The sequence below is a fragment of the Lates calcarifer genome, linkage group LG3, assembly GCF_001640805.2.
Source record: "Lates calcarifer isolate ASB-BC8 linkage group LG3, TLL_Latcal_v3, whole genome shotgun sequence".
Lineage (NCBI taxonomy): Eukaryota > Metazoa > Chordata > Actinopteri > Centropomidae > Lates > Lates calcarifer.
Window position 1 is genome coordinate 3,082,479 of NC_066835.1, and position 15,371 is coordinate 3,097,849.

Below are 15,371 nucleotides of genomic sequence, written 5' to 3' on the forward strand. Positions count from 1 at the left end.
TACTGTTGTGAGGTGTCAGTTAAGGCTGGGATTAACATGGTATGTTGGGTGTGCAGGTTAGTGCCCACACCTATTAAAAGATGCCGATGTTACTTATTGTTTATTGTGACGTGGCCGTAGTGATTTGTTTTTTTGACAGACTTAATCATCTGTGGTTGATGTGTGGCTTAAAGATGTGAGACATACTGTAGGTGGTGGAGCAAGATTTTAGTACAGTTTGTCTAAAAAACAAACCAAAATGCAGATGTGCTGATGCATCTCATACGTGCTTTGTGTTGATGCTTTTCAACAAATTCAGTTCAGTCAGTTTACTCCCTGCACTGCTCAGATAGCTTTTTAGATGTTACAGTGCATTACCATTACACAGTGTGTTTGATAACTAACTGAGAATGAAGAATAATACCCTCATGTTCCTGCTACTGATAAAATATTCTGTGCAGTAACAGTTATACACTGCTACAATTTATTTTCTGTTCAAGTAAACGTGGTCAGTGTGCTGCTGCTTTTCCACCAGCTTTATATTTCTGAAATAAAAACAGAACATCCACATGGCACATTTTCAAGGCTGTTAGGTATTGACTGCAATCTAAGCATGAGGTGATTACCTCTGTGATTGTGTGGTTCGTTGCTGTGTAGGTGTTTTCCAACAGGTTGCTAGTGTGCACTTTGTGTGTACAGCCACCAGTCTGTGGGGAGGGAACACGCACTGGCTTGTCTTTGCACAATTTATGCAATACCAGCACTTCTCTGGAAGGTAGATAGAAACTGATTCCCTTAGCATTTGGCTTTGGCTCTGGCATTTGGTGTTTCATATCCTTTGTCGTAGCATGCCACAGCTGCTCTTGTTTACAGCATATCGTACCACTGTCTATGCGGAACACTGTCTGTGGCAGTAACAAATTCCACTACCATTTCTTAGGTGAAGTGTCTATATGTACTACATTATTAAATTATTTTGGTAATGAACTGTGAGCAGAGACTCTCTGTTGCAGTGTATTAGACTGTGGAAATTTTTTGTGCATGTATATACATGTTTTCTCATGAGTGGTTGTTAAGGCTCTGCTAAATACAAAACACACATTATAGCCTGATTGAGATTTAAAATATCAGATGATACATCGGTTGATAGTAAGTTTTTTAGTATGCGCACACACACAATCCTGATATGGATCCCATAGTATATCTGCAATAAGCTAATATCAGCCTAATAGGGAGGAATCAGCTAAATAAAACTTAAAGTGGGCTTCCCCTGTAATCAGTTTTGAAGATTCTAATGAAACTATGTGTCAGTGGGAAGTACCGCACTACAGTGTGACTTTGTGTAATCAAGGGAATTCACAAAAGTATTTCTTATCTTGTGCTCAGAGCTTATTTCTTCACAGCAGTTGTTTATCATCCAAGGATGGATGTATACTCTGCCTCTGGACAGTGTAAAGCCAAGACAGATAGTATCCAAAACCACCCTCTTGTATTTATCTCCCAGCTTGGAATATAAACCCAGCTCCATCCCTGACATCTCCACTCATTTTTGCCAGCTTCCTCATTGAACAGGGGCTCTAGGGCCAGGCAGCCTTGTTACTGGACCAGCTGGAGACGTCAGAGTGAGCTCGGCCTCTACCTCTCTCTGCCTGTGTACCTGCGGCACAGGGCTGCAGGGACCTGCTCAGGTACCCGGCAGGGCACCGGATCTCAATCCATCTGTAAAGCCTGCTGAGTGGTGGTATAGATCCACCAGCTTCAAAGCATATGGGACACCTCACTTCCATTTTAACACCAGTACCTCATTGCATGTGAATTGCAGCCATTGGAGATGTTTTCAGCTCAACTAACTTACTCTAAATTCTGCCAAGAAAACACTGCATGGAAACTGGATGGACATCTAGTGTGCTGGAATGATTGAATGTGTTTGTTGACCCCAGTGGATGTTCATTAAAGACTGTTTGGCTGATATGGTTGTCTGTTAATGTGTGTGTTGCCTTTTACTGACTGAGTTCAGTAGCAACAGGACCATGTTATTCTCTGTGTCTTGTTGACATATTCACATTTGTGCTTATTTTTGTTAACAAAACTAACTCCACCCTTTTACAGAGTGAATGTCATCTTCACATTTTGATCACAGGTTATGTTTGTGACCATCATTCTATGTGACAAGTACTGATTATTGTTGTTGGCTGGTTTATTCACAGCGGAGCTTTCTCAGCCTGGCAGCGGTATCATCGTAGTGCCAGCACCTGCTAAGCGCTCTCCACCGACCCCACCAAAAAGAATGACCCCCGTAACCAAGCGCCACTCTGTGGATCCTTCCCCTCCGAGTCAGGTCCCAGAGTCTGCTGCCACTGACCCAGCTCCTGCCCCTGTATCTGCGCCCCCTGCTGTCCTCAGAGGAGAAAGCAGTGAGGACAAAACAAATGCAACGGCTCCTCAGACCTCCGCTGACCCTTTGCTTTCACCGCCGTCCCACATACCTCCATCTCCTCCCAGGGTTCAGTCGCTCCAGCCGCCCAGCGCCACCTCCTCTGGACCTGTGCCCACTGTGCAAACGGATCCTCCCAGCCCGACCACTGAGCCTCCCAGCCAGCCTCCAGCCATCCCCCTGCACATCCTCATCCAGAGGGCTCTTGCCAGCCCCGGCCCAACTCAGCCCAACCCTGACGGCTCCCAGAGGGCCCACTCATTACTGTTTGAATCCCCTCCAGATTTCCTTGTCGAGGCGGGGGGTAACTCAAGGCATTCTCTCCCGGTCACCATCGAACCTCTCAGGCTGTAAGTGTTCCATATACTGTGCATTACATGCTTACTTAACAAAACATCACTGCTTTGAGAGTTGATAACTGGGAGTAGCTCTTTAGTTTGCCTTTTTTTGGTTGTCAGTTTTAAGTGAATATTGTGATTAATTGACAATATTCAGCACTGTAGGTCCCAGACCTGACCAGAGATATTTCAGCTTAGCTGGTAGCAGGTAAAGGAAGCATTAAGTAGGTTTAGAGGCCAACACCAGACAGCGATATGTCTAAACTGATTCTACAGAAGAGCCTGAAGATGGGGAACTGATTTTGTCTAATCTCCTCTATATTACTGTAGAAAAGGTCTAAGATATCACAATCTGTAAAGAGTGAGCAGTAACGAGACAGCTGCTTTTCAGTAAGACTGGCTACAGTGCCAAAAAGAATCTAGGCTTGTGTTTATTGTCACTGACTCAGCAAGAGAAATATGCTGCTCTAGCAGTGGACAAAGCACGATTGTAATTCAGTACACTCCCTTGTTACTGGAGGTAGAAAAGCTTCAAGTTATGATTTGTTAAATTTGCAATCTCCTGCACGTCTGCTTTAGAGCATGTGTTTCTTGAGTAAATCAGAGTGTAGACCTTTTTGACTGTTTACTTTTGGTAGTAAGATTTGTAACTGAATCTAAGAGACTAGACTTGCTGTGTTTAAGTCACTGGTAAAATTTTAGGGCTCTGCTGCTACAATTTGACCATTCTTTTCTTTTATCTGTCTCTCACTAGTTCCCATCATGGAATTGCAATACTAAATGGCCAGAGTATGCATTTTTATATTTAAGGAAAAAAAAAACATCAGTCCATTGTCTCCTGTGTGGCTGACTTAAAGACAGTGTTGCTCCAAGGCTACGAGCAGCAGAGCAGCATTCTTCAGTCAGCCACATCAGAGTCTATAAAACTGTACCCTGTTAATCTCTTAAGTAAACTATTTAACTTTAATCCCTGAGAGAATAGAAGAGTTGAAAATTTCCATCAGCTGTGCCTAATAGTACTTGGCTGCATAGCAGATAAGAACATCAGGGCACAAAGTGGTTACAGTTTGTTCTTGTCCTTAGACATAATGGAAAAATAACTGAATCTGAGGCTCTGAGCTTCTTCAGCACTGTAACAGCTGCTGTGTTTCTGTTCAGGCCAGAGGACGATGACTTTGACATGGAGGAGGAGATGCGGAAGCTTCACTCACAGAGACCTTCCCGCCAGCCTGACCTGGAGCCACGCAGCAGGAGGGGTTTGGTTGGAGACCCCAGGGTGAGCGTCATCCATGAGGGCGGAGGCCCTGGGGACAGTGAGGAGGAGTCTGACTCTGATGGCCCCATCCTGTACAGAGACGACGATGATGACGACGATGACGAGGAAGGCCCTCCAAGTACGTATCGTATCGGTTTTCTTATACTGCTACATTAAGGTAGTACAGGAGACGGTTGGTATAGCTGCTGTGGTTAAAACTACCTCTTAACCAACCAATAAGGAAATGCCTTCAAACAAGTGGAGAAAATAAGTGTCTATTTCACATGAAACCAGCTAAATTACATTTTATCCCTACTCTTAAAAATGTAAGCTTTAAACTTTACAACTTTACAAGCTTTAGATCCTCTGTGTTTCATCAAAGCTCATTTGAGTCAGACTGGTGAGGCTTTATGGTGCTCTTGAAGATGGCAAAATTGGTCACAGGGAATAAAAAGGCTGTCCAGGCTCTATTAAGTAGAGCAAGATACAAAAGAGAATACTAAACAAAAAGAATGTATAAAAATTACATTTAACATGCATGGTTATTGTCAAAAAGAACCTTCCAGGTTTGACCCTTTTTTCAGAGTTAATTAAAGAATAAAGCTTTGAATATACTGTATTGCATATTCTTATACTTGGGAGTGTCTCTTTGTTTTCCACATTCATGTTCTGTAAGAAGATCTTCTCAGGTCTGTGTGGAGTGCAGTGTTTTTAAGTACTGCTTCACTTAGTCATTATAAAAACAAATGTAAGTAACTTTGGGTTATGGACTGTTGGTCAGGCCAAATAAACTCTTGAGGACTGGGCTCTGAGGATTTGTGATGCATATATTTCATATATTTTCATAAGAATAATAATTAGTTGAGGCTTATTAAATTTCTCTGAGGCAGGTGTTTCCCAAAAGCTCTGTAACTGAAGACACTGATACAAGTAATGGTAGATTAATGAGAATCTGCTGCTCACTTGTAGGAGATTAAATTTATGGTAAGATGAATTAGCTCTACCACAGTTTAATTTAAATGCTGTTTGCATGTTTATGCATGAATAATAATAAAAATCCAGTAGAGTAACTTATAAAATATACACTGACAGAGCCCATAATGAGTACTTTTACTTTTATACTGTAGGTAGATTTTGCAGGTAATACTTCCATATGTTTACTTAAGCAGGGCTTTGAGATCTAAAGATCTGAATTCTTCTCCCACCACTGGTATATTGCTTGCCAAATACTTATTGGTCTAATACAGAAATTATGACGTACTTGACATTCATAGTAGATGATGTCCATAATTTGGATGACTGTCACTGCTGGATTTTAGGTTTAATATAAGCTGAAGAGTAATGTCTGCCTCCAGCAGCAGCTAAATCAATAAACATTTATTGTTTTTTGTTAAATTACACAGGGTCAGTTCTGGACTGTTTACTGCACTGCACATACTGTACTATGTTTTCATACTGAAAGTCCAAGTATAAAACATTCCTTTATGTTGTTTGTGATTCATGTATTTTAATGTGATTATTGAAGATGAGCTGATTATTAAAGCTGCACTGTATTCAGTGTCATCTTCAGCACCACAGGCAGCTGAAGTTAAGAAGCTCTCAACAGAGTAGTGAACACTTAAAACGGCACACTGGATCTGATTTAACATCATAGAAACACTAACACAGTATAAGCAAGTACACTAATAGCAATACATTAGAGAAAGTATGGATTTTCCCTCTAATGTAGCAACACTAAAAGCATGTCCACCATGCTCTAGCAAGCCTGTATGTGTAAATATATGTGTTATGTGTGTAACAGGTGGGCTGGCGAGTCGTGTGAAGAGGAAGGACACTTTAGCCCTGAAGTTGGAGAGACAGGAGAGACAAGAGAGAGAGGAGAGGGACGCTCAGGAGAACCACGACAACATGAGTTGGCAGAACAGGGAGCAGTGGGTGGCAGTGAGGAACAAGATCAGCACCACACTGACACGGTAAAAGCACTTCCATCTATCAGCTGACCAGTGTACATGATACTGTATGTGGCACGTCAGTATCATCCATCTGATATAATGGCTGTCATACAGCTAGACTGATTACAACCATTATTTATACTGTAATTCATGCAGTTTGACAGGCTCTCCATCCCCCCAATGATAACACACTCATACCTTTAATTTGTCAACTGAACTTCTCAAGAGAAAGCATGTCTTTCTCAGAATGATCCATATCAGCCTTTAAAATGGTTAATCAATAGTGTTGTCCATCTACAGGCGGCTGAGTCAGAGACCGACAGCAGAAGAGCTGGAGCAGAGGAACATTCTTCAAGGTAAGACTCTCCTTCTATCTATTATTCATGTCTTTATCCAGGTGGGTTTATTAGTGTTCGATTCCTCAGCTCCACAAGGTCAAAAAGCACACTTTTCATTTTTCTCATCTTTGCTGAGCTCTATATTCTGTTAGTCATTCGTCCACTGGCTAATATGTGGGTTTTTTTCCCTTCGTTGCCTCATGCACATTGATAGTCACTGAACACACAGCAGTTTGTACAATGTTGGTGCTGAGGTCAGGTTATTAAGATATTGTGTCTGATTTAGAATAATAGAGAAACTCAGGGATCAGATATATAAACCGTGTGGACATGACAAACCATACACACCCACACATTAAATTGTATTTATAAAGAAGAATGTGCAGTCAGAACGTGCGTACCTCATGCTTACTTCAGAGGAGACATACATGTAATTCATGTTTCATGTAAAATGTATGTGATATGGTAAAGTGCACATGGGAAAATAGCCATCTAATATTCTATTAGACTGTGTATGATTTCAGATTTTCAGTCCAGTCTAACAGTTAAATTATGGTCAAATACACATTGTAATCTCATTTTAATGACTCTTGTATGATGAGATGTATTATTGTTTTTTATTTATTATGCATTTGCCATGTTCTCTCCTTTCATCACTTCCCTGCGTGTATGATCTTGTCGTTTATCCTTTTTTCCTGAGGCGCATTAGCCTCATACAAGGGCAAAGATGCATTGTACCAGATTTAGCTACAACCACTTTCCCTGTGTTTTATATTGGTGCTATAAACTAAACTATTGAACACCTCCCTGACATTGATGACAGTGATTGAGATAAAGTATCACCGCCAGTGATCATATGTGTGATTAATGAGTTAATGACCAATATGTGCTGAGAAAAGTGCAGCTGTCAGGATTGGCCAAGTGCCACGATGGCTGTGTAAGGACGCCACCGATTCGACTCAGTAAATCATTTAGTAACTATGGTAACAGGTATCCACACAAGCATGTGAGTGCAGGGATTTTCTTTGATGTGACAGCTAAAAGCTGTTGAACCTGTCGTATATTATGTCTGTGTACTTCAGGTAGTTTGGCAGCCTGTTAAGTCCAAGTATGTGACATTGTGATCCCACAGTTTTATTGTTGTACAAAAGCTTCCACTTCCTGTCTCTATTCTTTTTTTTGTCAGTCTTTGTAACATATGATCTAATACTATTAATAATGCTATTTACTTTCACTAGGGAAGCATTAGTGCTGCATGAGCTGCTGTCAGTGGATGCAGGATAACTTCTTGTTTACTCCTCTGAGTTCATTTGTAAAAAGCCTGTGAAAATGAATCAGACCACTTTGTAAAAAGCAACAATATACATACAAGACATGAAGATTTTTAGCAGTGTACCAGCAGACTGAGTGTAGTAAAACTCAGTCAACTTGGATCCCATAACCAGGTATGAACATAATACTTCTCAGAATCTGTCAACACGTTTTGATCCAGGATTCATACCATCACACTGTGTCTCGCTTGTCCTCAAATGACTGGGCCAAGACGGCGCTTTGCACTTGCACTAAAACAATGCAGCGCCTTGTGCCGAGCGGGGCAGTGATTAAAGATTCCCGTTACCGCAGCGTGCCGACAGCAGCTCAGATGAAATGTAACTGACTGGCCGCAGTGTTTCCCCTCGCTCATGGAATGTCTTTTCCTCCTGCAGCCAAGAACGAAGCCGATCGACGGTTAGAGAGATGTGAGATCAAACGGAGGCTCACCAGAAAGGTCAGGATGCAGCTCAGTAACTGTATCATACATTTGACAATATATCTGGGTTGTCATCATTACTATTATGAACGAGAAACCTGACTTAAATACTCCTGTTCCTTCTGCCATCAGCTGTCTCAGAGACCCACAGTGGCCGAACTCCAGGCGAGGAAGATCCTGCGTTTCCATGAATACGTCGAGTGCACCCACGCCCACGACTATGACCGACGAGCTGATAAACCGTGGACTAAGCTCACTCCTGCTGACAAGGTAAGACTCAACACATCCTCACCTACAACATAAGACACACACACACACTCTACACCCCTCTTTACTGGGCTCTTGTAGCTTAGAGCTCCTTAGCAAGAGGGAGCCTAAGCCCTGTGCATTTTTAACAGCGATGTTTTTTTACTTTTGTCAACTCGGAGAGGATTTGCATTCCAAGCAGATTCAGTATTAAGGAGGAATCCCAGGAATGCAATACAGATGCTGTTTAATGACTGGGTTGAGTTTTACCAAGTGAATTACCTGGTCCAGTGAAGCATGAAAAATATGCAGGGACAGAAATAAATGTATATTTTCAAGTAGTGTTGAATTTGCTTTAGAAGGTAAAACAAGCCGCCATTTTGAGTTTGTCTGGTATACCAACAGAGAAATATGATCTGGGAAACAGAGCTTTGATCACACATTTCCTTTCTTCCTTTGTGCCTCGCCATAAACGGATAAAGCCATTCCCGCTGAAGTGCTGTTTCTTTCATGTCTCCTCTCAGGCTGCCATCCGCAAGGAGCTCAATGAATTCAAGAGTTCAGAGATGGAGGTGCATGAAGAAAGCAGGATCTATACCAGGTCAGGCTTGTGAACAGCACCACATCAATAATTCACCTCAACTGTTTTTTTCTAAGTTTATTCAGACTCATCAATATTTCATTATTTCAGTTTTCTCTTTTGAAGATTTACTGTTTTTTGCAGCACTGAAACATCTAGAATGACCCCCTGACCCTTTCCCTCTCTATCCTCCAGGTTCCATCGGCCTTAGCTGTCCGTGCTGACCAGTAAAGCACTTAGACCAGGAGTAGAGAGACAGCACAAGGCCCTCTCCCCACTAAGAACTGAACATGTGGTCCACTTGGTTCGTTCTTTTTTTTTTTTTTTTTTTAACTGACTGCCTGCTAACCTGCTCCAGCTGAAAATGCCACTGTTCACTGACAAACTGGAACCAAAGCGGAAGAAGCCACAATCAGTTCAACCACAGCTGGTTCTCAAACATACTCTGGTTCTTAAGACTGTGGAATTCAGGACAGGAGGAGTTTGTTTGGCGCCCGGTGCCAACACTAAAAGAGTGAGGAGTCGCTCCTCTATCCCACTGCTGGGGACTCAAACAGAGTCAGATTGAACTGAAAGGGTAACTCCTGGAGGGTTATCATGTCTCCCTCAGGAGAAACCATTCTCACCATGCCTTTACCTGCCTTCATGATATGATTTCTCCCTTCCTTGCACAACAGGAGGACTGTGCACATAAAGAGATATAGTTACTGTTAGCACTGATGGTGTTACCACTGAATGAACCTGGTCTGTCTAAACACTGTTTATATGTGCATATTTGGTACTACAGGTGTCTGTCCATAGGTGCCACTCAGCACCAGCCTTACTCCTCATGTGATCTAACACACAAGTAATTTAAAATGTAGACAAATGTAAACAACATGTGAAAGATGTTGGTACAGCAGCGTGTTTCTTATTTAAACCTCAGTCTTTGCTCCATCTGAATCAACAGCTCAGCTCTGTGTGTAGACCCTCAGAGCACTGACTCCAACCTACTCTCCCAATGTGTGCATTTTACTGTATTGTCTTGATCATTTAAATGATTAAACTCATGGAGCACATATCACTAAATTATCTTCTAATAAGGCACCTTATGTTCCTTAATTGGGTGTATAGAAAATTTAAAGTTTTGAACCTCAAATTTTTTGTTTATAATTGAATTGAATTATTCAAGCAGGAAAATGTACATATTTTTATTTTCCTGCCTGTTTTATGGTACTTTATATATGCAGGTCAATAGATGGCTGCAATTGTATAGATCAATATGTAGATTTGATTAACTTTATATTGTATATCTACAGTAATGCTGACATGTTTTAATTGTAAAGTATTTCTCAAATGTTATTTCCGAGTAGTAACGGTACAAAATTTCTTTTTTCTTTTCCTTTCTTTTGATACAGAGATCTTTAAACTTTTTGCAACCACACTGTATAAAGGAACAATCCACTCTGAAATTAAAAGAATCTGTGATTTTCATTTCAACATAGTGTGATTATTCCAGTCTCTAACAGCTAGTCTGCTCAATATTCATTATTTTGATACTTCTGTCTGCTGGGGAGCGAGACTGAATATGTAAGGGTGGTTTGGAGTGAATGATACATTAAGCATATGGACTTTTCAAATGACCAGATGGGGGCAGTGTTCCATAAATTGACAAACCAGTCACCACCATCTCAGTGCCTAAATCCAATAATGTGGTCTAAGATAAAGAAACTCATGATTAAAGTCATTTTTTCCCTCACAGACACCTGGACCTGTGTGGTTTACTGTCCTTAATTGAAGAGTAGCTTGCTTCAGTTAAGTGCAACTGACATTTCTCTCAACAAACATGTTAGTTCCTTTATCCTCCCCTGCGACGCTAATTAGCAGTTAATCGACATGGACTCAGTCAACAGCCATGCAGCTCTCCTCTGCTCAGCCTACAGATGGTAACTGAATGTTAAACAATGATCAAAGTGAAGTCATGAGAGGACTAAACCTTTAATTATTTTAGTATCCGCAGCATGTTCTCAGGTACAAAATGTGTGTAATTGGTTTATAATGACCAGTAATGAATGGTGAATATTTTTAGAGAAATATCAAAAGTCTGTAACACACACTGACACTAAAGAGGAAACATAACATGTTTAGATTGTTACCCATCATGCAGTACCATCAAGGAAGCTGTCAGGTCACTGCCTCATTAGTTCTGCAGCATGACAATGACCCTTAAACATACAGCCTAGAGTCTAAAGAACTATATTTCAAAACAAGAAGAACAAGGAGTCCTACAGCAGAGCCCTGATCTTAACATCATGGAGTCAGTCTGGGATTCCATCAAGAGACAGAGGACGCTGAGACACACCAAATATTGATTTATTTTTTTTCTTAAAGCACTATGTATGAAGTTCATAGATAAATATATACAGTGATTATATAGATTTAGATACATACATACAGCCCTATATATAAGAGTTGTCTGTTGTTAGGCCGTATGAAGTGGCACACTAATTAATCACATATTCAAGGTTACCGTATCTTCAGCAGCTACAGGAACCCTGCTGAAATCCATCATGTCCCTCTGACAGTAAACTAACTTCATCCTTCTGTCTGTGTTCATTTGCGGTATCAATGACAAAACAGGAGAAGACCTGTTACCTGCTGTGTGCATACCTTGAAAAAAAAAGTACAACAATGGTTTTTGACACTATGACAGTAGAGAATTGTTAGAACTGAGTGCTTAGAGGAACTGATGAGACTTGAGGACTTAAAGGACAGGTGCACAGCTTTTCAAGTCATATGAACACTGGGATAGTTTATGCCTTCTGTGTTCATTCCTCCTGTTTTTTCTAGTCATTGAAGAGATGTATTCCTTATTGTTCTGCCAGAGGTATAAAGTGTAGGGGGGACAAAATCCACAGTCCTCAATTTTGGAACATGATTACAGGATTTGAGAATGCCATGGCCTCATTTTAACTTCAGATAAACTGGGATGTATTTTTGCACAGAATGAGGACTGTGGATAGAGGCCATATGAGATCTTTTAAGAGAAATGATTACAGCAAGCAAATACAAAACACTTTCTCAATGTACATACAGACATGTGAGTATTGTTTCAAGTGCTTCAAAATCAGTGACTAGGTGTGTCCATGTGTCCTGATTTAGAGCGAGCCATACCAGGTCAACCTGTGGGTTTGATAAGGTGTCTCAGACCATTCACAGGCCGGTTTAAATGAATCCTATAATTACATTAACTCTCTGTATGTGGGTCCTTATCAACAGATTGTCTCAAGACTTCATCTTTAAATTGGCTCACTAGTTATCACACCGTCAAGGTGTTTGCACAGAGGAACATGTGTGGAACTAATTAGAGCTGCTGACATCTTGGCCATGGCCTAAATGCAGCCAGAGAACAGCAGTATTCTTGTATACTGCTTTATCTTGTTTTTATCCCTGCTGGCAGCATGGGATGGAACATCAGTGAGTTTGTTGGTCACAGCACCATTTTAGTCCAGACTGGAATGTCTTGACAAACCACTGGATGAATTACCATTACATTTTGGTACAGATATTCATGGTCCCCACAGGATGAATCTGAATGACTCTGGTAATCTTATGACTGTTCACTTTGCTTTATGACCAAATACCTGCAAAACGAATGACATTCCTGCCAGCGTCAGTTGATTACTCATTGACACTGCACTTTGTTCTTAGTGCTAATTAGCAGATGTTAGCATGCTAATAATATATAGAGTGTATAGAACATTACTTTAACATTGCCTTTGTCAGCATGTTGGCTTTCTGATGTTAGCATTAAGCTCAACTGACCAGAGCTCTCACAGAGCATGGTTAGCCATGCTTGTAGCATGGCTCTGTGGATGGTTGGTAAGGATCGCTCCACTATTTCCCCAGATAGCAAATGGTGAATTCTGATGATTGACGGTCAGACACTACATCTGGGCCAGCTTTAGCACAAACTCAGAAAAGCATGCCAGCTGTCAGAGGACACTGGTGGATGACAGCCAGAATGGGCCCAGGTGTGGAGGTAGCGTCTGACTACAGGCCAGACTGAGGCAAGAACCCCTGCATATATTGGCCCAAAAGAAACAGTTCCAGAGTGAAATATCTCAACATCTGCTGAAGATTGGCACAGTATTTTGTAGGCATATGGTTAACCTGATGATGAATACTAATAACTCAACTTTTCATAGGCACCATCATTTGGTCTAAATATTTTTGTCCAATGCTTTGGTTTATCACCAAATACCTGCAAAACAAATTAGATTCCCATCAGCTCAGCTGTACTTCGTGCTTAGTGCTAATTAGCAAACATTAACATGCTAATACTCTAAGCTCAGATGATAAACTCTTATGTTCTTTTGTTTGTCTTGTTGTGGAACAGACTCTGTGGGAAAACTAGACAAGCAGCCACAAATAAAAGCAAAAATCAGTTGGAGAAGCTTACTCTCTCCCTTCTCGTAAACACACGGAAATTACAAGTCTTAGTAATTTATAAATCAGTAACCTTGCTTTTGACAGGAATATGATTTATTTCCTTAATTTTACATCACGAAGAGAAGTCAACCTTAAAATTTGCAAATTATTTTCACAAAATATCAAAGTAATTTGCCCCAAAATAAAAGCAGAATAATTTTACTTCTATCTGCACCAAAATCAGCAAGTGCTTCTGTTCTCAGAAACCAGCTCTGCGTGAATGTATAATTAGCAATGAATCCCAAATGTTGACAGCAACTGTGTATACTGTTGAGTTATTATGTTCATGTAGGGGGAAAAAAAAGCTGAACTTCATCTTGGATATGAGCATTTAATATTTATGACTGCACTAGAGCAATGAAAATTTTATGTCCAATTTGTCTTCCTAGAGATTAATCAGTGCATTGAGTTTTTGTGGCGGGCTGTTACATTTAGATAACAAACCTCTATTAGTGACAAATCATAATCTAACCACAGCATCACATCACAATAACACCTCTACCATCCAGTCATGATGGTGAGATTTGGGATTTTAAACAGGAGACAAATTAAATACCTTTCATGTAATAGTCACGTCCCAGTTTAAGGATTACAATAATGATCAAATCACCCTGACCACCTTCTGATGCTGCTAACAAAGCACAAATGAGGGCATTGCTGTAAAGACAGTAGCCTGAAGGAAAGCTGTTTTTGAAGAAGCATGAGATGGATTGTAAAAGAGGGGCAGAGGGGGTGGAGGGGCATCACTGAATCATTAGAGAACCCTGGGAGTCTCCAAACAGTGGCTCCTCAGGGGGAAGACTTGGGGTGGGGGGTGGGGTTGTGGATGTAAGACTGTAATTACATTTTGTGAATATAACAAAGCCTGCTGCCAGTCTCCGACCCTGCAGCAGGGAGCTGGGGGATGCCTCGTCGCCCACGATTGGCGCTCGTGGAAGAGGGTGCTGCGTGGCCTTGGATCAGGAGAATGTGTTCTGCCAGATGATGAGGTGCTTTGTGGTGGAGGCACATGGAGTAAGACAGGGAGTGGAACACTGAGAGCGAACTTCAAACACATCAATTTAAAACACGTCCTCTCCGGCAGAGAGTTCAGTGTTTCCCAGGTAGGCTGTGTGGTCCTGCCTGGAATGTAATTTGCATTGTGTGGGATGAGAGAATTTCACTGGATCCTTCATGGCACCATCACAGCTTCCTCTGTGATCTAACTGCACTGATTATCTTCAGTTAACAAGGTTCAAAAGCCCAAATTACCCAAATTGATCTGTGGTGTATGACAGGGTTGTTGATTATTACCAATAAGATCTGACTCAACAGCTCCATCAGGTTCTGAGGTTTCTGCCTTTAAGACCAAACAAAGAGACCACGGTGGTTGGTTGATGTGACTGTTATCTGTTCATTTGAAAGGTCAAATGACTTTATTACCCAGAAACCAGGAGACAATATCAGTAAAGTGTACCCCCCTCTGACTTGATAGTCATATTGGTGATAGTGGTGAAAAGATAATGTGAAAGCATTGCTGGCGCGTCAAGCCAGACTTAATGTACAGATGCATTGCATTCTGATGTGTACACTACCATTCTCCCATACAGCGCACACTCACCACAGCTACTGGTGTGAAGAGCTACTATAAAGATTTAAAAGCCCATTGAGCATCACTCACTCTTACAGTGTGATAAGTACTCTTATCTCTCAGGTGGTTACTCTGAGTGCAGGTATACATTGTGCTGTATATGTACTGTTTATAGAGATTCTATTTTCCAGAGTCTTTTCTCAGGATGAACAAATGTTTTTTTTTTTTTTTTAAATATGTAATTCAGTTCAGAATAGTACGTACTGTGATGGAGTGTATTGCACTTGCAGCACAAATTTGCACATTGCATATTCTTTACATTTCCTGAATGGTAATTCACACTCATTTCTATATGGTGAAAACAGAGGAGACAACTATGCCACCAGCCATTTTTTTACAAGTATTATTTTTTTTTAACTTTATTTTTTAAAGTATAAAAAATAAATAAAAGTAATCTGA

At 40.9% G+C, this 15,371-nt stretch overlaps 1 protein-coding gene across 6 annotated transcripts in view; it reads left to right on the plus strand.

The window, feature by feature from the left end:
- The window catches only part of phactr4a (phosphatase and actin regulator 4a), a 30,671-nt gene extending 20,320 nt beyond the window's left edge, over nucleotides 1-10,351 (plus strand). For 5 of the 6 annotated variants that reach the window (XM_018701259.2, XM_018701261.2, XM_018701258.2 and 2 more), the window contains 9 exons: nucleotides 1,536-1,667; nucleotides 2,187-2,763; nucleotides 3,910-4,145; nucleotides 5,808-5,979; nucleotides 6,259-6,314; nucleotides 8,003-8,064; nucleotides 8,179-8,316; nucleotides 8,817-8,893; nucleotides 9,068-10,351. In XM_018701259.2, coding sequence (XP_018556775.1) covers nucleotides 1,536-1,667; nucleotides 2,187-2,763; nucleotides 3,910-4,145; nucleotides 5,808-5,979; nucleotides 6,259-6,314; nucleotides 8,003-8,064; nucleotides 8,179-8,316; nucleotides 8,817-8,893; nucleotides 9,068-9,083 — 1,466 coding nt within the window. In that variant the 3' untranslated portion in view covers nucleotides 9,084-10,351. The remainder of the gene's footprint in view (nucleotides 1-1,535; nucleotides 1,668-2,186; nucleotides 2,764-3,909; nucleotides 4,146-5,807; nucleotides 5,980-6,258; nucleotides 6,315-8,002; nucleotides 8,065-8,178; nucleotides 8,317-8,816; nucleotides 8,894-9,067) is intronic. The other variant, XM_018701262.2, reaches the window with a different exon arrangement.
- Nucleotides 10,352-15,371: the final 5,020 nt, after the last annotated feature.